Source organism: Ovis aries, unplaced genomic scaffold (assembly GCF_016772045.2).
Source record: "Ovis aries strain OAR_USU_Benz2616 breed Rambouillet unplaced genomic scaffold, ARS-UI_Ramb_v3.0 scaffold_85, whole genome shotgun sequence".
In the NCBI taxonomy this organism is placed as follows: domain Eukaryota; kingdom Metazoa; phylum Chordata; class Mammalia; order Artiodactyla; family Bovidae; genus Ovis; species Ovis aries.
Genome location: NW_024599827.1, coordinates 568,943 through 595,138, shown reverse-complemented (window position 1 = coordinate 595,138; position 26,196 = coordinate 568,943). Strand labels below are relative to the sequence as shown.

General features: G+C 43.0%; 1 protein-coding gene across 6 annotated transcripts in view; it reads left to right on the top strand.

Annotated features, from left to right (window-relative positions):
• Positions 1 to 25,741, top strand: part of EFL1 (elongation factor like GTPase 1) — a 111,519-nt gene extending 85,778 nt beyond the window's left edge. For 2 of the 6 annotated variants that reach the window (XM_012098550.5, XM_004017779.5), the window contains exons 18-20: positions 4,701 to 5,686; positions 18,426 to 18,610; positions 25,418 to 25,741. In XM_012098550.5, the coding sequence (XP_011953940.1) occupies positions 4,701 to 5,686; positions 18,426 to 18,610; positions 25,418 to 25,606 (1,360 nt within the window). In that variant the 3' untranslated portion in view covers positions 25,607 to 25,741. Of the gene's footprint in view, positions 1 to 4,700; positions 5,687 to 18,425 lie in introns of all 6 variants that reach the window. The other 4 variants (XM_060408758.1, XM_060408757.1, XM_060408756.1 and 1 more) reach the window with 2 other exon arrangements.
• The last annotated feature ends 455 nt before the right edge of the window (positions 25,742 to 26,196 follow it).

The window sequence follows — 26,196 nt, the reverse complement described above, 5'->3', positions numbered from 1 at the left end:
TGTAACTAGCAAAATGTATGTGAAAGTGTTCCTTTTCCCAAACTTTTGGCAGCCCTGTATATCATAATTTTTTTAAATTTCATCAGTCTGGAAGAGAAATGTTTGTTCACTGTTAGTATACACTTTCTGTGCTTAGTAATGATACTGAAACATTTTTTAATGTATTTATTGATCATTTGTTTTTATTTGATGAATGGCCCTATAGTGGCCTGCCTTCCTTTTGTTTTTCAGTTTTCTGGGGCTTTAATAACCATAATCATTAAAGTTAAATAATAATTATAAGTAATCAACATAATTACCTACTAAATATTACATAGCAGTCACTGTTAAAGTCTGCATGTCTCATTTAATTCTTAAAACAACCTAGTAAAATTGGTGGTGGTGGTACTAGTGGTAGCAGGTGGTGGTGGTATTGTAGTTCTACTTTACTACTACTAGTAACACAGTAGAATAAGAAGAGCTGCTTCTGCAGCACCACCTACATGGGTTTATATTCTGTATCTCTTTCTCTCTCTCTCTCTTTCTCTCTCTCTCTTTCTCTCTCTTTCTCTCTCTCATTCTCTCTCTTTCTCTCTCTCTTTCTCTTTCTTTATCTCTCTCTTTCTCTCTCTCTCTTTCTCTCTCTCTTTCTCTCTCTCTCTCTCTCTCATTCTCTCTCATTCTCTCTCTCTCTTTCTCTTTCTTTATCTCTCTCTCTCTTTCTCTTTCTCTCTCTTTCTCTCTCTCTCTCTTTCTCTCTCTCTCTCTATATATATGTGTGTGTGTATGTGAGATTTTATTCACACACTTAGTTTTGGCTGTGCTGGGTCTTCTTGGCAGTGCTCGGGCTTTCTCTGGTTGTGGGAGCAGGGGCTCCTCTCTAGCTGTGGTGCTCGGGCTTCTCATTGCAGCGGCTTCCCTTGTTCCAGAGCACAGGCTGTAGGTTGCCTGGCCTCAGTACTTGTGATGGATGGGCTTAGTTGCCACAGGGCATGTGGGGTTTTAGTTCCCCAACCAGGGATCAAACCAGTGTCCCCTGCATTAGCAGGTAGATTCTAAACCACTGAACCACCAGGAAAGTCCCTCAGAGGGTTTATTTTATTTTATTTTATTTTATTTTATTTTTAAAATAATATTGAAATGTTATTTTTTGGAGTTTTTGAACTATTTTCTTTCTTTTTGCACTATTTTCTTTCTTTTTGCACTTTTTGCTACCAAATTAAAACCCAGTGTTAAGTAACCTTACATTTCTCGGGTCATTAACTTGCCTTTAATAATAATACTTTTTGGTACTTAGAATTCTGCTTCAAGTCAGCAATTACTTGGTGTTATCTCCTGAGGAAGATAGTTACTTCCTATAGCTTGGCAAATCCACTCTCGTTTCTGTTCTATCTGTGTGTAACACACAGTGGACAGATGTATCAAGAATATTCATAGCTTGATGTATGGCAGAAATGAAACCAATATTGTAAAGCAATTATCCTTCAATTAAAAAATAAATAAATTTTAAAAAGAATATTCATAGCAATAAAAATTTTAATAGGCAAAAGCTGAAAAAAAACTCAAAATAGATTTTAAAAATTATGGAATTTTATAGAATAATCTCCAAGTTAACTGCAGACATGGATGAATCTCACAGCATAATATTGAGCAAAAGAAGACAATTGAAAAAAATAAGTTTGATTCTATTTACATGAAGTCCAAGAAGCAGGCCAAACTGAACATATGTACTATAGGGGTTACATGTTTAGGTGATAAAAAATAATTTTAAATGGATTACAGTGAAAATCAAGATAGTGGTTACATTCGTGGGGTTGGGAGAACACATGAGGGGGCCTTCTGACGGTTAGTAATGTTTCTTGACTTGAGTAGTGGTTTACATGAGTGTTCGCATTGTGACAAGCCATAGATCAGTGGAGTTTTGCTTTGTGTACTATTTGATATGACTGTTAAAGTTGGCAGTTAGAATAAGAACATAGAGAAAATTCTAAAGTTTTTTTTTTTTTAACCTCTCATACAACAGAACCTGCCTTCTAATATATAAGCCCTTTTGACTTTGACACACATGTTCAGGAATGCATTAGTACAGGTGTGGGAGACAAGGGGGCTACCTGTGGTCTTCTGGCCAGCAAAACTGTCAGAGTTCTCACCATCCACCTCTCAAGGCAGTAATGCTCAGATATGGCAGGAAGCCATGGAAAATTACTAATGTAGTCTGAGCCTGTGGCACTTGTTTTGAAACATTCACATGCTCTGCACTGCCAGGGTTTAAAGAACCTTTAGCTCTAAGACACTTTGTAGGTATGACAACCATACACACACCAACCTTTCCATGATGTGGAGTGATTGTAATTAATCTTACAAGTGACGGCTGTGGGAGAATTCTTGGAAACCTTAGAAATTAGGACTAATGAGACTTTTAGTCCTTTGGACCTTATAATACAAGGAAATGGGACAGTGTCATAGATGGACTCACTCTCACAGTTTTAGTAGCTGTGCAGTCTGTTTCCTTGAGTGTTCTCAGTATATGAACTTATTTTCTCTAAATAATGATAATTTAAAAAATATTTTCCTATGTCTAAAATTTCTAAGTGCTTTTCTTTTTAAAAAACCAGGAATGGATATTAAATTTTACTGAATGCCATTTAGCATTTGTAAAGATAGTTGAATAGCTTATTAGATACTTTTAATGTGATATTTTAGCAGATGTCCTAATACAAATCAATTGTTATAACCTATAATAAAAACTACTTAGTATTGTAGTGAATTATTCCTTTAATATGCTGTTTAATTGGATTTTTCCAGATAGCATAACGGCTAAACACACTGATTCTGAGGTCAGACCTAGACTTGAAACCCAGCTTACTTGTTCTGTGACTTTGGAGGAATTATTTGATCTTTCTTACTTGGTTTTCTCCTCTACAAAATGAGGATAGTAATACACCTACTAAGTAACACATGTAAACCATGTACCACAGTGCCTCGTACATAATAAGTGATTAGTGGGAAGAAAACACGCACACACACACACACACACACACATATCATACATCTTTTTTCATTGTTGTTTTATCTTAAATTTTATGTCTCAGGCTAAAGGTTCTTTAAACCCTGTCAGTGCAGAGCATATGAATGTTTCAAAACAAGTGCCAGTTCTTAGGTAAGATTGAACTACAGTTTTGTCTGTGTCTGCCACCTTCATCAAGTTCAAGTGTCAGAGTAATAATAAAGTATCAGGTAGATAGATATCCATCTTGTTGTATATTCTGCAACAATATATATAGCATTGAAATAAACTAATCCTTGAAAGTAAACATACTCACTGGCAAGACCAAAATCTTCCTTGAAAGGGAATATTGTTTCAGAACATTTTAATTTTCTTCCACGTTTTATGATTCTATTTGGGTTCTGTATTCTAAAAACACTTGTGGTAACATGATTTTTAGAAAACCATTTATTGAATTTTCGAATTTATCAAAAAGTATAAAATCAGATAAACCAAATACCTGCCCTATACCGACAAAATGTAGAAAGCAAAAACAAACCTAGAATCAAAAGTAAGCATTTCAAAACGTTTTACTTTCAGTATTTAATTTCCTTATTGAATCACATTTCCCAGGGAAAAAGCGTTATTCCAGGATCCAGAGATATCTCATAGTATATATGTATACATACATATGTGCTTATGTATGTACATATATATGTACATTTATACATATATCCATCCACATTGCTGGTGGTAGACCAGACCAAAGCCTTAGTATTACCTGGGAATGAGGTAGACAGAAAATAAGAGAAAAAGAAAGATTGCCTGGTTTGATCGTCATCAGAGTCAAACCATGCCAGTTTCCAGAGTCTGCCCTTGGTGAACTGACGCAGCTCATCTGAAAGAAAGTGCAGTGTGAGACTAAACTTGATGGCATGTGAGAGAAGGGGCTTTCCGAACTCGATGCCACACTTGCGGTCAAGACCTCTGTGGTCCAGTACAGTGGCCAGATAATAAAGCTGAATAAGATTGAAAATTCAGTCACAGTAGCCACATTTCAGATGTTCAGTAGCTACGTGTGGCTATTTAATGTAATTAAAATTAAATAAAAATAAAACTTGATTTCCCTAGTTGTACTAGCTGCATTTCAAGTGCTCAGTAATCACAGTACAGGTATGGAACATTCCCATCATTGCAGAAGGTCTTTAGGGGAGAGTCACTCTAAACAAGCTCCTTGACCTTGTTGGCCTCACCGTGAGCCTCATCAAAGCCAAGTACACTGTCAGGATTTGAGTGGATATCCTGATGTTCTGTGAATTTTTTTTTCTCTATATTATTAAGTTTTCATCATTGAGCTTTCCTTATCCAGATTCTTCAACTGGAAAATATTATTTTAAAGAATTAATATGTCAATCTTATTAAAACATTTATTCTCCACTCAGAACAGTCTTATCTAAATACATGGTTTATTTGTTTTGAGAATGAATGAACAATGCAGTGAGATTCTGGTATATGCAAGGAACTCCTGAAGATCACTTCCCACTAGAGGTAGTCTTTTCAATCTGAAATGAAAGTGGTTTTTGAATTCTGATAGACTGTAAATCACCAATATTTCCTAGTGAAATAATTTTTATATATCTGCATTTTTGCAGAATATTTACTATGTAATATTGCTCCATGGGAGTTCTGATGCCATTTTAATGATAACCTTGTATTATTCCTCTCAACTTTGTAGGTTTGCAAAGATTCAAATCAGTGTATCTGAACCCATCATTCCGTTCAGAGAAACAATCACAAAACCCCCGAAAGTCGACATGGTCAATGAAGAAATTGGCAAACAACAGAAAGTTGCAGTCATCCACCAAACAAAGGAGGATCAGAGCAAAATCCCTGAAGGAATCCAGGTTGACTCCGATGGGCTCATCACCATGACGACTCCCAACAAACTTGCCACACTCAGCGTCCGAGCCCTGCCGCTCCCAGAGGAGGTCACTCAGATTCTAGAAGAAAGCAGTGACCTGATTCGTTCTATGGAGCAGTTAACATCCTCTCTAAATGAGGGCAAAAATAATTCTCAGATGATCCATCAGAAGACCCAAGAGAAAATCTGGGAATTCAAAGGAAAGCTCGAGCACCACCTCACCGGGAGGAAGTGGAGGAACACAGTGGACCAAATCTGGTCATTTGGCCCAAGAAAATGTGGGCCCAACATACTAGTAAATAAAAGTGAGGATTTTCAGAATTCAGTGTGGACAGGCCTCGATGGCAAAGCTTCAAAAGAAGCCAGTCGGTACCGAGACCTGGGCAACAGCATTGTGAGCGGCTTCCAGCTAGCCACCCTCTCCGGCCCCATGTGCGAGGAGCCGCTCATGGGTGTGTGTTTTGTCCTGGAAAAATGGGACCTGAGTAAGTTTGAAGAACAGACAGCAAGTAATAAACAGAATCAAGAACCGGGTGATCTGGCGAAGGAGGGGCAGGGGGGAGGTGACACCCGCTCAGGTGGAGACGAACAGCAGGAGCTGCAAGACGATGGCTCCGAGCCCTTTGAGAAAAGGGCTTCCCAGAAAGGAGAGCCTCCACTCACTGACTGCTACGGGCCCTTCTCAGGACAGCTCATAGCCACCATGAAGGAAGCCTGTCGCTACGCACTGCAAGTGAAGCCACAGCGACTGATGGCAGCGATGTACACGTGCGATATCATGGCCACCAGCGATGTTCTCGGTAAGGCGGGAGAGGGAAAGACTCAGATGCCCTGAGTAGTAGATTAGAAAACCAAACTCATTTAATATGTTTTCACAGAAGCTACATTGTTGTCTGATTTATCAAGGAACTAAGATCTTAGCCACCTCCCCGTGGGCCACCCTGCATGCATTAGTGCACAGCCCCAAACTCAGGCTCTGAGTCCCTTGAGGTAGGCCACGATGGGGTGAGGAAGAAGGACCCTGGAGAGAATATTGGAGACTCCTTGAGCCAAAGGAAAGGGTAGCTCTCAATTGAGGGACCCAAGAGGGGCCAATACCATCCTTGTTGTAGCTACTGTGTTCTCAGTTTTATCAAGGTGTGGGGCTCCAGCCACATAGGATTCCTGCATCTTTTACCAACAGGAAAGCCAAGCCATTGGACTAGGAAATGGTAACCCACTCCAGCATTCTTGCCTGGAAAATTCTATATACAGAGGAGCCTGCTGGGCTATAGTCCCTGGGGTCACAAAGAGTCAGACACAACTGAGGGACTGAGCACGTGGCACAAGATCTTAGAATAGGATTTCCCAGGTGGCTCAGTGATAAAGAATCCTCTTGTCAATGCAGGAGATGCAGGTTTGATCCCTGGGTTGGGAAGATGCTCTAGAGAAGGAAACAGCATCCCACTCCAGTATTCTCTTGCCTGGAGAATCCCAGGGACAGAGGAGCCCAGCAGGCTACAGTCCACGGGTTCACAAAGAGTCAGACATGACTAAGCGACTAAACAACAGCAAGATCTTGGAAAGCCAGAGGCCTTAAATGTAAAATAAAAATCTTGGGGGCAAGGGAGTGGAAGTTGGCCAACTAAGGATATTTTATTCTGCAAAAGTAGAAAGACTCGTTTCTATAATGAAAGGTCTGGTAAATGAGGTTTAAACTGCTCATATACATTACTATCCAAACCTGTGCAATAGTTTTTCACAAGGGAATCGCCATATCAATCTGGGTAAGCAAAGTTGTGATAACGATCAAAGAGTCTGACAACACTCTTATGCCCCTAATGCAAAGGGCTTCTGTGAATTCTGGGTCTCTTCTGAGGAGACTTGAGGACTTTATCCACTGCTAACATACCAAATGCCACTCCTGATTTTTCTCTCTTCGGGAGAAGAATGTTTACGATCTCTTTAGGAGACGTTGAGCCTGGGACTCAGTAGCTGTTTTGACTTTTAAAGGATTTGACTTCACTGAGGCATATTTTCTTCACCTCTGAAAAAGGAAGGTAATAACTCATTGGAAGTTGTGGAGAGTAACATGAGAACACAAATACAGGCCCCAGAACCAGGCCTGGCACCCAGTAGTTCTCTTCCCCTCTGAGGTCTTGGAGCTGCTTTGCAGTGAGGAGGGCAGACGGAGGATCCTGCACTGCTTGAGCGAGTGGACCAAACTGCTGGATTTTCTCTAGCTTTGAGGTCCTTTGAGTCAGTATGTGCTTACTCTGCATTCCTTTTAGTTTGGTTCTTTTGCTGATTAATTGCTACAAGCATAAATCTAAGTTGTTGGGGTTTTTTCCCCCCCAAAAGAAAGTTAGACTTGCATCACAGTAAAGTTCCTGTGAAAGGAACTGAGCACCCATAGCAGCATTTCAAAAACAGTTGAGCTAACAAAGCCATAGAGATTTGGTTATCCTTGGATGGCTGAAAGTCAGTGTGTGCCAGGTGTCAGATCTTGGTATGGCCTGGAACATGCAGTGTTTCTCAGCCTACCTTGAGTATGGCATCCTGTTAATATCTCATGGAACCCATCGTTGAGTTCAGCGAACACTGGTCTAAACCAGTGTTCCCAGATTTTCTTCACATTTCCATTGTTGTTATTGTCGTTCAGTCGATAAGTCCTGTCCAGCTCTTTGCGTCCCCATGGACTGCAGCACACCAGGCTCCTCTGTGCTTCACTGTCTCCTGGGGTTTGCTTAAACTCATGTCCATTGAGTCGGTGATTCTATGTAACCGTCTCGTCTTCTGCTGCCCTCTTCTTTCGCCTTCAGTCTTTCCCAGCATCAGGATCTTTTGCAAGGAGCTGACTCTTCACATCAGGTGGCTGCAGTTTTGGAGCTTCAACATCTGTCCTTCCAGTGAATATTCAGGGTTAATTTCCTTTGGGATTGACTGGTTTGATCTCCTTGCTGTCCAAGGGACTCTCAAGAGTCTTCTCCAGCACCACAGTTCAAAAGCATCAATTCTTTGGCACTCAGCCTTCTTTCAGGTCCAACTCTCACATCCATACATGACTGCTGGAAAAACCATAGTTTAACTATATGGACTTTCATTGGCAAAGTGATGTCTCTGCTTTTTAATATGCTTTCTAGGTTTGTCATTGCTTTTCTTCCAAGGGGCAAGTGTCTTAATTTCATGGCCGCAGTCCTTGTCTGCAGTGGTTTTGGAACCTAAGAAAAGAAAATCTGTCACTATTTCCACTTTCTCCCCTTCTATTTGCCATGGAATGATGGGGCCAGATGCCATGATCTTAGTTTGTTTTTTCCTTAATGTTGAGTTTTAAGCCAGCTTAACCGTCTTAATTTAGAAGGTAAAGGTAGAATTAGAACCAGATAGTCTTGATTCCTTCAGATTTGAAGAAGACTTCAGAGGTATCCTATCTCTGCTACCCTGGCAGGTGCTGTTTGAATACTTCTGTGGGTGAGTAGCTCACAGCCAGTTCTGAGATTAAACAATTTCTTTCTAATTGAGCAAAAGTCTTGTTTCGTGCCAGTGTCTCGCCATTCATCCCACCGTTGGTCCCTCTCACATGCATAGCACTTTATATGTTTGAGGGTAGCATTTATTTTCTAGTTTTACATCCAGGGGAAAACTCTCCATATCCTTCAGGTGGTTTTCAGGATATGCATTTTTTTTTTTTTTTTAATCCTTGCATCAATCCAGTTGCTGTCCTTTAGACATACTGTATTTGGTCAGCCTCCTTCTTAAATTAAGCAACCTAAGATACTGTCTCACTGGGACCAAACACAGACACGCTGTTACCTCCCACGGGTGACACAGCATTCTTTTAACAAAGTCTGAGCAGTTGCATCTTGTCATTAACTTGTGAGGAGTTAGGATCAATTTCATTTCTTTTTTTAATAAGTTGTTGTTGTTGTTGTTGTTCCTATTTTGTTCCCCAAAAAACTGGATTTAAATTTCAGTAACTGAAGTGATATAGTCCCACTAGAACCCCTGTATTTACATATGAGTAAACCTGGTCTATATATTTTTTTTTTCTTAGATTGTGTGTGTGTGTGTGTGTGTGTGTGTGTGTGTGTGTGTGTGTAAAATAGTATAAACATTACAATAATGGAGGAAGTTTGGCGGTTTTGCCCAAGAAAATTCTCAATACTATAATCTTAACACATTGATTCATTTTTCAACTTTTTTTTTTTTTTTTAGGTGTCCTGGTGAGAAAGGAAGGTCACTAGGTATTGAATCAGGGGCTTCCCTGGCATTCCAGTGATTAGGACTCCACACTTGCACTGCAGGGGCTGCAGGTTCAATCCCTGGTCAGGCAACTAAGATCCTGCATGCCCCATGATGCAAAAAAAGAAAAGTAATGAATCAGATGTTTTGATGAAGTTGAGGTCCTTTCTGAATATAGCATTCCCCTCATTACCAACTTACTAGCCATGTTAGAAGAAGAAATAAGCTTAGGTTGATAACGACTTCATGTTAGAAAGTCCATGTCTTCATTTAACTCATGCTTGTATAAATATATACAGATCTTCATAATGTTTTCTTAAGATTCTGTAAGAAATTAGCATATGATTTTCTAGTCTGTAGTTTACGGAATCCAGTGCCTTTATCCTTAAAAAGTGTGTTACTTAGTGTGTAGTTTGCCAGCTACCCTGCTATGCATCAGTTCTGAAAAGGGCAGATTTCTTTAGGACCATAGGACACATTTCTGGTCTTGGAGACTTGAACTTGTTTGAGAAGGGTCAAGAAGGTTTAAGAAGTTGCTTGTCAACTTCTCAGCTGTCTTGAACTTCAACATTTCCTGGATGAGGTTTGTTCTGCTTGTTCTGGTTTCTTCTCCAGTCTCCTTGTTGGGGAAAATGGAGTTAACGTAGGTATGGAGAACCAGCCTCTGCTATCCCGCTGTCCTCCGTTAACATTACACAAGCCTCTCCACGTTTTAAGTGTGTCTCGTCCTTGTTTTGAAAGTCATGGAAAAGACCCTTTTGTTGCTTATAACTGTAATTTTGGTCAGCTCACCTTATTCTAGTTTTCAGCATCCAGGACGTACTGTGCACCGCCCCCCAAGTCTTAGTTGCTGTCTTCCTCTTCTCCCATCTCCTGTGTGTGTCCTCTTCAAACAGGAGTCAGAGGCACAGCAGGTACCTCCTGTGACCTAACAGCTTTATTTTGGGTGGGGAGGATATTTCCTCCTTTTTTTTCTCATTGGGAACATTCATGATTGATATTTTCAGACTCCCATTACTCCCAGAAAGGAGTTTCATCTTAGGGTTTGTTATCCTGAAAACTGTCTTGTTGTTTTTTTTTCTTTTCCTTTGTGTGTTTGAAATGATCTTTCCTGAAGTCCGGGGTCCATGTAGGTCTGTGCCTGCCTGTCTCTCCACTGCACTCCCAGGGTAACGGGAACACATGTCTCCTCCCAAATTGCCATCTCTCCTTGCATTATCCATTCGGAGCAACATTTGACCTTTCTGAGAAGACAGCTTTTTCAGCAGAGAAATTGAAGCCAGGATCAGCTGTTGGCATTTACCAGAAGTCCCCAGCAGACTGTTGAGTCGCCTTTGTGGAGTTGGTGCTCTGTGCCCATGTGTTCGTTTGTGTTAGGAGATCACCACCAGGCCCCTGCACGTGCCCCACAGTCCTTGGAGCATCTAGTCATCCTGCTCTTTGATCTTCACCTGGCACTTTCCGCTTGGCCAGCAGAGTCAGTTCTGACATTTTCTAGGAAGAAATGCTTATCTCAGCCCTCAGGGTTCTTTGCCGTCCTCTCCCTTCAAAGCAGAACACGTCTTTGCCTTGCCTTATCCGGGTACAAATCTCACCTGTGACCATGGAGAAGGGTTAGTACAGTTGACCCGTGAACAGCACGGGGGTTGTGGGCACTGACTGACTGTGCAGCTGAACATCCGTGCACTCCTTTAGAGTTGGCCTTCCCTGTGTGTGGATTCGGATGCAGGCTGGGTAGTACTGTAGGATGCGCTTGGGCTTCCCAGGTGGCTCAGTGGTAAGGAATCTGCCTGCCAAAGCAGGAGACGTAACAGACATGGGTTCGATCCCTGGGTTGGGAAGATCCTGGAGACGGAAATGGCACCCACTCCAGTATTCTTGCCTGGAGAATCCCATGGACAGAGGAGCCTGGCAGGGTACAGCCCATGAGTGACTAAACAGCAACAGCATGGTATGTACTTAGAAAAATCCGTGTACAAGTGGATGTATAAGTGGACCCACACGGTTCAGACCTGTGTTGTTCAAGGGTCCACTGTACACAGTTTGGACCAGTGTCACTGATTTGGCCTTCACAACACATTTCTCAGACACCGACTGACTACCCTACCCACTGCCTTATAAAAAACTGTTTAGATTTGATCTGGAATTTTTTTTTTTAATTGGTTTGAAGCCTTCTTAAACTAGAAAATTGCCTCCTAAACCTTGTTTGGGGGAATGCTTTGGTTGTGATAACCAGTTTTTAGTATCAGAGGTCTCTGTCAGGGTAGTCAGCTCTTGTGTTCTCTTACGTTTTGCTTTTTCTTTCTAAATCACCACCTATGACTGGAGAAAGAAATGAGGAGATCTCTATATTCCTGAGACTTTTTGCTTCCTACATGGATGGTCAGCAATCTTCCAGGAAAACTTCAGCCTGGAGACTGAATCCTCATCTCCCACATTGCAGGCAGATTCTTTACCACTGAGCCACCAGGGAAGCCTGCCAGTTGCTTTAACTCTCCAAGAATTGGCAAAAATTGACAAAAGGACGAGTTCAGGCTTTTTTTATTTAGTAAGAGGAGTGAGTCTCTGAAAACTTTTTTCTACACAGATTGCTGAAATTAGAAATCCTTTTATAAATGTGTAGAATTGCTTATGGTCAGAATGGGAAATATTACAGAAAAAATAGTTATCTTAAAATTGTTTTGTCTAGGGAAATAATGCCAAGAAAATGACCTTCTTAAATCGACTTTCCTAGCAGTGTAGTTTTATTAGAATTTTTTTAGCCCATGAAAAATTTTTTAATAGGCTTGAATAGACATCAGAATTGGTTTGTGTTTTTAATTGATCATCATGTAACTAGTAAATTGTCTCTCTTCATATTTCTTCTTCCAACTATTTCCATCTGTCATTCATGCTCTTCATTGTTTTTTATCTTTGGGTGAGAACTTCACACATAAAAAATGACTTTTCTGTTAGATAGTACTAGTTTTAGTCACATCTACAATTATTGTAGTTCTGTCTTATTTTAGGGATAAATGCTTATACTGTTATAAATATATGTATTTTAATGTATCAGAAGCCTACTTAGTATTACTGTTTACTTTTATAAGCTTATTTTTATTTCACATAAAATTCATATAAAATTTCATATAAAATTCTTTTTATATTTCACCAGCATCTCATAATTCAGTGCAACAAAAATTCATTGAGCTGTATATGCCAGTGCTGTATTAAGCATGGTTCCTGCTTTGAGAGATGAGTTAAGGTGACCAGAGCTTGATTTTGTAAAACAATTAGTAAAATACAATTGAATTTAGTGAATAAGTATACATTTTTGGCAAAATTTTATGAATCATTTGGATAGCAAAATTCAAAACCAGGTAAGTCTTTTGAAAGTGACTGAACTTTGAAATAAGCTTTGATGGATGGAGTAATTTTGTGTTTATCAACTAGATATTAAATTGTCTTTGTCCGCAGCACCAGAAACTTCTGTTGAACTTAAATGCCTTTCTAGTTGGTTTTCTAGGAACTGCTCTGCAGCATTAATGGGGCTTCCTCAGTGGTAAAGAATTTGCCTGTCAATGCAGGAGATGCAGGTTCTATCCCTGGTCTGGAAAGATACCCTGGAAACGGAAATGGCAACCCACACCAGTATTCTTGCCTGGAGAATCCCATGGGCAGAGGAGTTTGGTGGGCTACAGTCTGTGGGGTGGTAAAGAGTTGGACACCGCTGAACAACTAATCACCAACAATAGCAAGTGCAGCCCTATATTTCTAATCCTGGCCACTGGTTGACTGAACCCAACAGTAAAACCTTGCGTTTACCCACACTGTGTCTTGTTAAATTGGGTTCTTAGATACTGATCCTAATCCTGTTGAAGTATTTATTACCTTTGCCAGCTTCATGCCAACTTGGGATTTGATCCCATGCCTTCCGGGTTTTTAAGTAGCTGATTATCACAGTAAGGACAGAGCTGTGAGCAGAGCGCTGATCCTTCTAAACTCAGGACATCCATCCTGGGTGGGAGTGAGGCTTAACATCCATTTCCTATAGACTTGTGGCTGAATCCATCTATCTTACAGCTACCAGCCCACACTCCCCACTGTGTCCACAGTGCACGTTATCTCGTGTTTGGTTGAAGACCATCTGCATCCTGTCAACCGCACTGGCTTGATTTAGCAGTCTGGGTGTTCTGTGACAAAAGGAAGTTAGTGTAGTAGGAATAAGCAGTGCCCACCGATTTCTGTGTGTGTGTGTGTGTTTAGTTGAAGTTAAACCACAAGTGTCACCAACAGTAACAGAAACCATAAGATGAAAGAAAAATCTTCCTTCTTGGAAATCAACCCGTCGTTTTTCATTTTCTTGTACAATCTTTGTCCACAGCAGTACATTTTGCATAGCTGTTTTTGTATTATGCTAGAGGCTGCTAGGTGTTTTGCTTTTTACATTTATTATTTACTTTATAAACACACTTCCATTTGGCTACTTAGTAGTCATAATTTGCATTTTAACCTCTGCATAATATCCTATCAATCTGATATGCTATAGTTTACTTCCTATCATCCCCACATTGGAAATTCACGTTGTTTCCTATTTGTTTCCTATTAGAGAAAACATTGCTATGAACCACTGCCTCCTTTGCTAATTCAGAAGAAAAGAAAAAAAAAAGTCAACTTTAATTGCCAAACTTTAGCTCTAAAGATTGTAGAATCTGCAGACCAATCTTACTGCCTAGCGTGGAAGAAGAAAATATGTATTGATACATAAGAATATAATGCCACAAAAGAACAGGTGAGACCCAGATGGTGAAGAGATTATTTTGATCTTAGGATCTCACAGAGTGCTTCTTGGAACAAGTTGTTTTTGAATGGGCTTTAAACAATGGAAAGGATTTGACTGTAAAGTTGGGCTGAGTGTGCTCTGAGTTGGAGAAACTGAGCTCAGAGTGGAAAAACCTCAAACGTGTCCTGTGGGCAGTGCATGGTTTATCTTGGCTAAGAGTGTAGGGTCCGTGCACTAGGGTCTGGCCGTTTCAGGAGCTGGGGTGTTGGGTTTCCGCCAGGTCATAAAGGGCCTGGAGTACAGGCTGAGACATTTATAGTGTAGTCATTAAAACCGGAGCCCTGATCACAACCAGTCCAGGCAATTAACCTTTCTTTTGCTGGCTCCATCCTGGAGGATGCCTGTCCCCTGCTGCCTTGCATACAGTTGGGCACACAGTGAGCTTCCTTAGTGAGTGAACGAACAACTCGGGGTGATGGGGCAGATGCCCAGTCAGGAGGACGTCAGAATATTCCCAGTCAGGGGCCACAGGCTCACGAATCCTCGTTGATGCGGCTGCATTTGTGTCCCAGCCGAACAGCAGCTGTAGAGAGGGTCCCTGAGTGCTCTTGAGCATTGGACACACCTGTCATGAGCACCAAGTGTATCTGGAAGGGTGTTTTGTTTTGTTTTTTTTTGTGGCTGTTTTCCTTTGTTCAGTGATCCATCATTGTGTCCCAGTTTTTTAGTTTTAGCAGAATTAAGATGGAATGGGCCAAATTTACATGATTTATTACATTCAGTTTCAGTTACAATTATTGATCCTGTGAAGGAAGAGGAGGAGCGGCTAACCTCTGCAGTGGGATGGAATCAGGCAGCTCATCCCCACTGGCCCACCTCTTCATGGTGCATTTGCCCCAGTTTACTCATTCTTTCTCCCGCCTTGTTTTGGCTGTACTTCCATAAACCACCTTAAAACTTCCCTTAGAATGAGGTGGCAGAGTAAATAAAGATGACTAGTTCACTCGCTGGCTAATTCCAGTGAATTTTTTTCCCTCATACGAATTTCAGGCAAATCTTACACAGCCCAGAGGGGAATCGCTAATAAAGACGCTAATTGTTCTGCTTTTTTCAAGAGCTTTTCACACTGTATCTAAAATATTGCTTTCAGTTCTAGATACTGTGTTCTAAAAGCTTTGTGAATAAGTTGTATTAATAGTAGTTCAAACAGGAGAGTGGTCAGGATGCAAGAGGAAAGGAAAGTCATGTCAGAGAAAGACTGGAGGAGAGAAGGCTGATGCTGTCTTCAAGCGGCTTAAAGGCCCATGGGGTTGTGGGACATGACCGGAGTGACTTAGCACACCCTCCACCATGGAGATGCCCTGAGGGCCACAGTCTCAGTAAATGTGGGATCAGAGGTCAAATGAGAGGCCTGGCTAAGAAATAGAGTCCCAGGCATCCCAGACATAAAGTTAATCATCTAAACCACACCATTGAGAAATGAAGGGGCTCTCTGAGGGGAAAGTTGGTTTGGAGAAGAGCTTGGAGCCTCAAAGAATACTCTTAGGAAGAAATCATACCCTTAAGAATTATTGTTGTAGACAGTAGAATGATGGTCAGAGGGCCAGGGGTCAGAGGAAAGTAGCCCTAAGGTGGTTGAGATTTGTCAGAGTGTTGATCAGTAGTTACAGAAACTGCAGAGGAGTCAGAGAGAGAGAGGACTGAGGAAAAGACACTTAGGCTGGTGATGGTGTGTGTGTGTGAGTTACTCAGTCATGTCCAACTCGCTGCAGCCCCATGGACTGCAGCCTGCCAGGCTCCTCTGTCCAGGGGATTTCCCACGAAAGGATACTGGAGTGGGTTGCCATTTCCTTCTCCAGGGGATCTTCCCAACCCAGGGGTCAAACACGTCTTCCTGTGGTGGCAGGGGGTTCTTTACCACTGTGCCACCTGGGGGAATATGAAAATGGCTGAAATTTGAAAAGAAGCGGTTTTAATAGAGCCCAGGGCAGCTGGTCCAGCCCGGCTGTTGAAGACAGAGCACACAGTGGAGAAGCCCGCGTCAGCCCCTTTGGGTGCATGGGGAGGGCTGTGCTGGGGCTGGGGCGCAGCGTTCCTCGGGTTAGAAAAGAGGACAGGTGTCCCTGTCATCACTGTGGGCGTTTTTAATGTGTTTTTCTGCTAAGCCTGGAGATGGGAAGGCCCATCAGAGTTTTTAAGCTTTTGTTTGTTTGTTTGAGCCTGTGACACAATGGGTTTCCTGCCGTTGGTTTTCCTTTCTCCTTCCTCATCACCACCACCAGGGGGAAATCTGAGTCAGAGACAAAAGTTTGCCAGTTCAGACAGTTTTGCTCTGTGCACTGTTTCTAGTCTAAAAAGTTAACTGTAAGTCAAGGTGGGCGACCTCCACACCAGCTCCCTGCTCAGTTGTTGAGGAGGACAGAGTCCAGGACCGTAGTCCCAGGAGACTTGTGCTCTGCTTCGGTGCAGTGTGAATTCTCCAGGATAACGTGTTTGTAGATTACGCTGTCCTTAGAAGCATTTTGTCTGAGTGGCGGCTGAAGGTATCCCCGCACTTGAGCAAGTTCCTCGCCACTGTCCGTGGTTTTTGATTTATCTGCTCTTTGCAGTTTGTTCTGCTTACTGATTGGAGGGGTATCTGGAGCACCCAGTGGCGCTCATACAGAGGCCAGTCAGGGTAGGTTGTCTCCCTTCTGCATGGAGGGCAGAATTATGCCTGAAGTTGAAATAAAGGTGTTAACCAAGAGGATATGCTAGAGTTCCTGTGACGTGGTGCTAAAGCTTGTGTGTGCTCAGTCGTGTCTGACTCTGTGCCTCCACGGACTGCAGCCCGCCAGGCTGCTCTCTCCATGGGATTCTCCAGGCAAGAGTACTGGAGTGGGTGCCATTTCCTCCTCCAGGGGATCTTCCCCACCCAGGGCTGGAACACAGGTCTCCTGCCATAGCACAGGGGTTCTTCACCACTGAGCCATCAGGAAGCCCAGAACCAAAAATTCTTACCAGATGTTAAGATTCCAAACACAATCAGTTTTCGGGGAATAAAACCCATATTCTTATTCCACTGAAACACCATCAGCTTAAATATGAGTGAGCATTTATATATATATATATATATATATGGCTTTAATTTTTAGTATAAAAATGTCATTGTGCTAGTTGCTGGCTTCAGTTCAGTTCAGTCGCTCAGTTGTGTCTGACTCTTTGGGACCCCATGAATTGCAGCACGCCAGGCCTCCCTGTCCATCACCAACTCCTGGAGATTCGCAACTCACTCAGATTCACATCCATCGAGTCAGTGATGCCATCCAGCCATCTCATCCTCTGTCATCCCCTTCTCCTCCTGCCCCCAATCCCTCCCAGCATCAGAGTCTTTTCCAATGAGTCAGCTCTTAACATGAGGTGGCCAAAGTACTGGAGTTTCAGCTTTAGCATCATTCCTTCCAAAGAAATCCCAGGGCTGATCTCCTTCAGAATGGACTGGTTGGATCTCCTTGCAGTCCAAGGGACTCTCAAGAGTCTTCTCCAACACCATAGTTCAAAAGCATCAATTCTTCGGTGCTCAGCCTTCTTCACAGTCCAACTCTCACATCCATACATGACTTCTGGAAAAATCATAGCCTTGACTAGACAGACCTTAGTTAGCAAAGTAATGTCTCTGCTTTTGAATATGCTATCTAGGTTGGTCATAACTTTTCTTCCAAGGAGTAAGCGTCTTTTAATTTCATGGCTGCAGTCACCGTCTGCAGTGATTTTGGAGCCCCCCAAAAATAAAGTCTGACACTGTTTCCACTGTTTCCCCATCTATTTGCCATGAAGTGATGGGACCGGATGCCATGATCTTCATTTTCTGAATGTTGAGCTTTAAGCTAACTTTTCACTCTCCTCTTTTACTTTCATCCAGAGGCTTTTTAGTTCCTCTTCACTTTCTGCCATAAGGGTGGTGTCATCTGTATATCTGAGGTTATTGATATTTCTCCCGGAAATCTTGATTCTAGCTTGTGTTTCTTCCAGTCCAGAGTTTCTCATGATGTACTCTGCATAGAAGTTAAATAAGCAGGGTGACAATATACAGCCTTGACGTACTCCTTTTCCTATTTGGAACCAGTCTGTTGGTCCTACTAAGGCCCAAATAGCTTGTCATCACTATAATTATCATCACATTAATAATGTCTTGTAATTGTGAAAATACTTTTAACATTTATAAAGCCCAGTCACACTAACTCATTGGATTTCATACTCAAAGACAGCTGCTGGTGACAGTGTACCCAGGGTCCTTTTAGAGTCCCCTCTTCCCATGCTGTGTCGAGGGGATTGTCTTGGGTAAGGCACTTTGGGGCGATTTCACCTTTTGTTACTTGTTTCTAATTTTTCTCTGATTGTCACGCTTATCCTTTTAAATAAATGTTTGGATATTTCCCACGCCTTTGTAAGCCAGAATTACTGGGATCAAATTTAATCATTAGTCGAGTGTGAAGAGGGTGTAGGAACAGTCGCATCTCGGTGCAGCTCAAGACATGTAACCGGTCAGTGAATTTAAAAGATGTGCGGCTTCGCAGGTCGGGTCTACGCGGTCCTGTCAAAGAGAGAAGGACGAGTGCTGCAGGAGGAGATGAAAGAGGGGACAGACATGTTCATCATCAAGGCTGTGCTGCCCGTGGCTGAGAGCTTTGGCTTTGCCGATGAGATCCGGAAAAGGACCAGTGGCCTGGCCAGCCCACAGCTGGTATTCAGCCACTGGGAGGTAAGAAGCCAATCCGAGTTCCTTCCTTGTCATCTCAAGCTGTGCTTCCCCACAGGGGGCGCCCCCAGGAGCCAACCACTTCCCAGGCCGGTTAGTCTTGCCTGGTCCTGCTTGATCAAAGCAGATGGCATTTTTTCATCCAGACTGGAAGACCTGAGATTATATGTGCTTTGTAATACACACACACACACGTACTCATTTTTTTTTTTTCATTTGATGTAAAATTTAAGACAGAACGTTTAATCCTTTTTTTCCCCTTCCAAAGATATATTGTAGGTAAGAAAACCACAGATATTTTGAAAATGGAACTTTAATGTTTCTTCTGGGGAAAAAGCACTTCTAACATTTAAAGGCAAACAGTTACACTTCTTACAAGAGAGAACTTTGAATTATTCCATGTTTCACGTTCTTCAGTCCCCATTATGGAGACTCAGGGCTCCTATGGGCTTCAGGTGTTGTGGCACAAAATGACTCATCAAAACACGTACACTTGGAGAACAAACTTATGGTTACCGGAGGGGAAGGGGTGAGGGGAAGGGGTAGTCAGGGAGTTTGAGATGGACATGTATGCACTGCTGTATTTAAAATGGATAGCCAGCAAGGACCTACTGTCTAGCACAAGGAATTCAACTTCAAACAAATAATCCCGATTTTTCCTTAAACAGTTTAAACAAAGCTCATGGTTTAGGTTCTGTGCTAAGTTCTTCTCACTTTTACTTTCTTTAGCCAACTGGGTCCCTTCTCTGGAACACTTCAGATGAACAGTTTAAATTTAGACAATACAGGGGAATGGAAATAATTGGGGAAGAGCTTTCTCTTTAACATGAATTCTGTAGTCACGTGAATCTGGCAAAATAAAGAATGGTGACACTTTAGAAAAAATAACCTTGGACAGGGCAAATTTGATTTTAATTGAGCAAGTTTATATCATCGAAATCTGTTGCTAGTCCAAAACACCCAGTTGTGTCTGCTTCTCCTTAAAAAAAGAAAGTTACATTTTTTGTGCTTGATAGAACTGAAGTTAATATTGTTCCAATTTAGGTTACATTTTTTGGTTGTTGGTACAAGCTACATTTTAACAGTGATTTCCTATGAAATTTTTCTTGCATTTTTGTCTCGAAACTCAGTGACGTTTCTATGGCTCTGTTGGCTTGTGTCTGAGTAGATACCATTGCCGGACTTCATTATGTAGAAAACAGTAGCACAAAACATGTAAGTTATTTGTTAATCCCCATGCTTATGGATAATAATTTCCCACTTATCCAGACTTCTGGCTTTTTGGTTTTGGTTTTTGGCACTCAACTTTTACATAAGAGCACAAACCAGTAAAAAATAGAACAGATGGATTCATAAAGACAGTTTCTGAAGAACTATGTCTATGAAGAAGTGAAAGTGTTAATCAGTCGAGTCTGACTCTTTGCAACCCCATGGACTGAAGTCCACCAGCTCCTCTGTCCGTATGATTCTCCAGGCAAGCATACTGGAGCAGGATAAATATACTACTGACATTCCTAATGAAAAACAGCATTGTCTCACACACGTTCCAGCAACCAGATGTGTGATTATAGGACAGTGCAGCAAAGTGATGCTCAGAACAGAAGACTTACTCCACTTCAGAGCAACGACCTTGAGAAATGCAACACTTCTTCACTTGTGCTGCCACTGCTGAAACAGCCTTCAGAACTTAGAGCTCATGCTTCTGAATGTCTTAAGAGATGACAAGTCCATCTCATTAAGACCTAGATCAACCCTGGTGCAAAAAACTGGGTGGCAGGATGTTTGGTCAGAACAGAGTGTAGGTTGACTGACCAGTGGGATTCTCTGTAGATGCAGATGGAAGACACATATTCAGAGCTCTTGAAATGACATCATCCCTGAAAGAATTCTATATTGGAATTCGCTTATTCTATTTGTTTAAAATACTTCATCACCTTATAGTCACTCTTATCCTTGAAAGTGATTCTATAATGCACATTTTTTTTTAATCTATAAAACTTCTCATCCTTTCCCAGCTGGCAAATACATTGTGTATGAAACTGAAAAGGCTGCTCTGTGGAAAGAATCCCAAAGCAGAATGGCTCAGCTAAAGCAGAAGGTTCTCTCAAGTCCAGGGCTGCCTCTCTCAGCACTCTGCGTCCACGGTGGTCTGGCCATTCCACCCCCTCCCATCACCCCTGTGTTCCAGCCAGTAAGAGCCAGGAATAGGCAGAGGGCGCACTCCAGCCTTTTAAGAGGGTGCTGCCCAAGTCACTCCCCTTCATCCCAGTGCCCGGAACAACTCATCCGGCCCGTCAAGCAAGGCTCCACCTGACAAGGAGACTAGCAGTGTGGTCTTACCCGGGTCATATTGAGTCTGACTCTTTGCAACACCATGGACTGTAGTTTACCAGGCTCCTCTGTCCGTGAGATTCTCTAGGCAACAATACTGGAGTAGGTTGCCATTTCCTCCTCCAGGGGATCTTCCCCACCCAGGGATCGAACCCGCATCTCTTGCATCTCCTGCCTTGGCAGGTGGTTTCTTTGGCACTAGCACCAGGAGTCAGCAAACGCTGACCCATTACTTGTTTTGGTAAATAAAATATAACCACACCCCTTCATTTGCATAGCTTATGGGGCTGCTTTCAAGTGGACTCTGTTAGAGACCATGTGGCCCACAGTCTATTTTACCTACTGTCTTGGGCTTTATAGAAAAGGTGTGACTATCTACCCCTCCCCCCAGAACCTCGGTCGTCTGTATGCCCACCCAAAATACCTATTACCAAAGAAAAAGAGCAGAATAGGTATTTAGGAACAGTTAATATAAAACAGCAAATTTTGACCAAATAATGCAGTTTTTGTTGGTACGAAAATCAGGATGGTTTCTTCAGTCTTATTTCTCTCTCAAAATGTGAAAAAAGAGGTGAGGGGTTGAAAGTTAATCTTATATACTTAATAGTAGTTTTTTAAAAAATGCTAGTTTGGGGCTTAGTTATAGCTTGTTATTATAAATCGATCCTTCAGTAAACAACTGTAGGGGAAGTGTAGTCAAGAAAATTAGCTGCAGTTTTATACCATCCCTCTGTCATCCCCTTGCCACCTGCCGTGGTCCCATTCCCCAAAGCTTCAAATCTTTGGGGACAGGACAGAGGAAGTCTTGAAGATCCATTACGCTTAAATGTCACTGATCTGATATTTTCTGGCTGTCTCAGTTTTTTCCCGCCGCCCCCTCCGTAGTTAGGTTCAGAAATAACACAGTTGTCGAGATCTGGCTTCTCACTCCAAGGCACTGTTTTTCATTTGTATTCTACCACACCATATAATTTACAATCAAGAGCTTTTGAGAGAAAGTGCTTCAGAAAAATAGAGAAAATAAAATTACAGGCATTTTCCACGAGGAAACCTTTGAAGTCAGCAGTCTCATAATTTCTCTTTCTATGTTTTACCCTTCTGCAAAAAAAGGAAGAAAAGGAGCTAATAAGGGACACAGAAAGAAATATTGCCAGTCAGTGCTGTTCTACACGTATGTCAGCGTAACCTCGAGTCTCACTGTTTTAGTGCTGAGATTCCCCCAGGGGTGCGATGAAGGCCGTGCAGGGTGGGGCAGAAGTGATTGCGGTAGCATCGAAAACATGTAATGGACGTGGTATTTCCCACCTGCCAGCTGTAATCACAGGGAGAACTGGGCCAAGTATTGAAACCGGCTCCCAAAGCTTCTTTATTTTCTAGGTTTGTTTTTTTTTTTTAATGCTCAGGGCAACAACTAGCACTTGGGTGCCTTCCTTCCTGTGAGTTAGATGAGGTCCTCTTTAGATTCTGAAGGTACAAAAAATATCCTCCCTGCAGGCACATGAATTCTGGGTGATCCTGTTAGAAGAAAGCACCTTTTCTTCAAAACTGATGGCAAGCTCTGCTCTCCTGCCTCAGAGATGCTTTTCTGTGAGCATCACCTGTACTGTCTGGAGTCACCTTGTCATCGCCCGTAAAGAAAATTCATAATGACCCTGATGCAGTCAGATGGGGCTGAACCAGGCTAGCCTCTTCCTGACAAAGAGTACTCCATCTCCCCTCTCCTGAGAGTTTGTTCAACATGTCAAGGCAAGAACCTAGATACAGGAGGGGTGCAGGTGAAGACAGCAGCTGCCCGTGCAGGACAGAGGAAGTGCAGGCAACTGGGCCTGTGTCAGGCAAGTCCCTGGGCAGCAGGAGATGAACACAGACAGTGGCCCCAGAATCTCGGGAAGCAGACTGAGCAAACTTCAGAGATATGTGCCGAGGGAAAATGGGGCCCTTCTGAAGCTCCTGGGTTCTGCATTCTTGAAAAAAGGACTCTCTGGTCTTAAACTGGCCAGTCTGAGTCCGCTGTCTCCCAACCAGCCCCTCACTTACTGCTAGAAAAGATTGAGGGCAGGAGGAGAAGGGAGTGGCAGAGGATGAGATGGATGGCATCACCGACTCAATGGACATGAATTTGAGCAAACTCCAGGAGATAGTAAAGGACAGGGGAGCCTGGCGTGCCACAGTACATGGGGTTGAAAAGAATTGGACATGACTTAGCAACTGAACAACAACAAAAATGTATTCACTGTTACCACTGAGACCTGCTAAGAACATGTGGCTTCTTTATATTCCACGATGCGTTTATCGTCCCACTAGTTAGAGGGGGACACTAATCACTGGTTTAGAGCTAGTCTCCTACAAGTACAGTGTTTGTGGATGACCAGCCAAGTAAATGGTCCATTTCCTGACCTTCGTCCCCGTCCCCTCTCCGAGAAAGAGAGGGCCTTCTGTGGGGAGAAGGGGGGGACTTCAGCTCTAGCACAGTGCCCTCTAGAGCCTCAGTGGCCTTATCCAGGAAGTGGCTTGCCTGGTCCGGTCCCATCTAGCTGCTAGAGCCAGTATGGTAGTACCAAACACTCTCAGGAATCTTTCCTTTAGATTGGATCTGATCTCTGGAAGTCCCCACCAGCAGCTGCCTTTGTCCTGCGCCCAGGCCGCTACCAGCCTCTTGGCCACTCCACGCCCTCTCACACGTGGGGACTTCCAGATCAGCAGCATCGCCCCTCGCACTGCTCTGCTACCTTGTCAGATGAGACCTGGAGTGGGCAGGACCCCAGCAACTTGCCGGTCCCAAAAGAAAGTCAACCTTGAGTATTCACTGGAAGGACTGATGCTGAAGCTCCAGGACTCCAGCCACCTGATGTGAAGAGGCCACTCATTGGAAAAGACCCTGATGTGGGGAAAGATTGAAGGCAGGAGGAGAAGTGGGCAGTGGAGGATGAGATGGCTGGATGGCATCATCAACTAAGTGGACATAAATTTCAGCAAACTCTGGGTGATAGTGGAGGACAGAGGAGCCTGGTGTGCTGTAGTCCATGGGGTCTCAATGAGTTGGACACGACTTAGTGACTGGCTGAACAATAACAACCTCCTGCCAGTCCTTTGCTAACGGCACCTTTGGAGATGTTGCTGATGCTCTGTGGACCTGAGGACATATACCTTGAGGACACCTGAGTCCTCATGTCTAGTACTTCAGCCTAAGGGCACTGTTCTGTGCTTTTACACACTTACGAGACTGTGACGTGTGGTCTAGTTCTTTTTCACAACTGCCTACTGTTTTATGACTGCTGTTCCCCACCCCCATCTCCTTTATTTCTTGGAGGATTTTTACATGAACTCTCTAGAACTTTGTCTTCAGATTGCCTTGTTATCTCTCTGACTGTTCATTCTCCTTTTGTTGAGTCTGGCGCCTGTCTTTTATGGTGCTGGATTTCCTCTTGTCCTCGCAGAGTCACACTGGCAGGGTCACTTGCAGCGGGGCTTCTCTCCTCCTCTGCCCTCCTGAGGGCCAAGGCTCAGGTCAGTGCCTTCCCCAGTGTGGACGGTGCAGGACCACAGACTCTGCACAGGCTGAGCCTCATCTTCAGAAGGTGATATGATAGCTTTTCTCTCATGACGTACTAGTCACTTCTAGCCACAGCCCCAGGCAGATAGTTACTCCACCTCCCAAGAAGACTGGGGGAGTCTGGTCCCCACATGCCTGGGGTATGTGGCTTTGGGCCCGTCCATCCTCAGTGGGCAGTAAGAGTCTGGCCCTCGTGACCACTCCTGTCTTGGCTCCCTGTGGGAAGTGGATGGGGCTTGTACCTCTGTTTATCACTGTGGGCTCTCTTCTCTCCCTTCCTGGTCCACAGAAATTTCCTACTGTTGTATTGAAGAGTGACTATTTTAAAATAAATTTTTCTTTCATTTCTGTGTCTCAAACCGAAGAGTATTGGGATTTGAGACTGCTTGAGACATAACTCGTCTTTCTGCCCAGTTGGAAAATAAGAAAAAAACAACAAAAAGAACAAGACATATGAAAGTCAGAATCTCACTGTCCTTACTGGTAAAGCCGATTTTATAGAATGTGGTCAGCATGTTGGCAATACTGACCTCCTAGTACTGCACTGAATTTTGGAGCAAAAACTCAGAATAATCAAGAATAGACCCATGTGTTGATCTGTGCTGAGGACAAAGGCAAAATTAATGAAATAACACCTCTACCCAGGGGTATCGTGGTGTAGGGGGGAGTTTTTCTTATTATTCAAAATTGATAGTTTTCTTACTTCCTTAGTGTTCTATAAAGGCTCTAAGAGTAAAGACTAATGTGTATATTACAGGTTTCATTGAATCTGTCTCCATTTGTTCATGATTGATTGTTACCATTTCTAGCAAGCTTACCTCTTCATTGCTTAGCGTTCGTTCCTTAAACTAAGACTGTATGAATTGGCTTTGGGAATAAAAGTATAGTTGTCTAATGCAGCACGTTCTGTCACCTTCCTTTACAAGATCATCCCCAGCGACCCCTTCTGGGTACCAACCACCGAGGAGGAGTACCTGCACTTTGGGGAAAAGGCCGATTCCGAGAACCAGGCCCGGAAGTACATGAATGCGGTGCGGAAGCGGAAGGGTCTCTATGTGGAAGAGAAGATTGTGGAGCACGCAGAAAAGCAGAGAACCCTCAGCAAGAATAAGTAACCACCCCTGCTGGCTGATCCTTCCCTTTGTAATAAATGAGGAAAGGTCACCCAGGCTTGATACTGGGAAAATTTCTGTATGCTGCATCATCTCTGTGCATTCACTTTCAATAAAGTTGATCCGTATAATATTTTACATAGGGCATTCCAGAATTTCTTTGTAATTGATTCTGCTACAAAGCAGATGTTATAATGAGCACTGCAGCGGACCCTTCTCCCTTTGTATGCGCTTCAGCCGTGTCCGACTCTTTGTGACCCCATGGACCGTAGCTTGCCAGGCTCCTCTGTCCGTGGTATTCTCCAGGCTAGAATCCTGGAGTGGGTTGCCATGCCGTCCTCCCTACCCTGTGTGTAACTGCCCCCAGCAGTAAAACTCAGGCTGTGATGAGGGCAGGCTGCTCAGTGCTGAGGGCAGGGTGTGGGGCCTGCATCCTCTGCACTGAGCAGCCCACCTCTGCCTGTCGTCAGCGTCACACTTCCAACTACATCCTCCAGTTAAGCATACTTTATATGTAATCTTTGGTTAACAGCATTTAACATCCTTTGAAGAGACCACAAACTTGCAAGATGAGCTACCTTTAGATTAGTTAA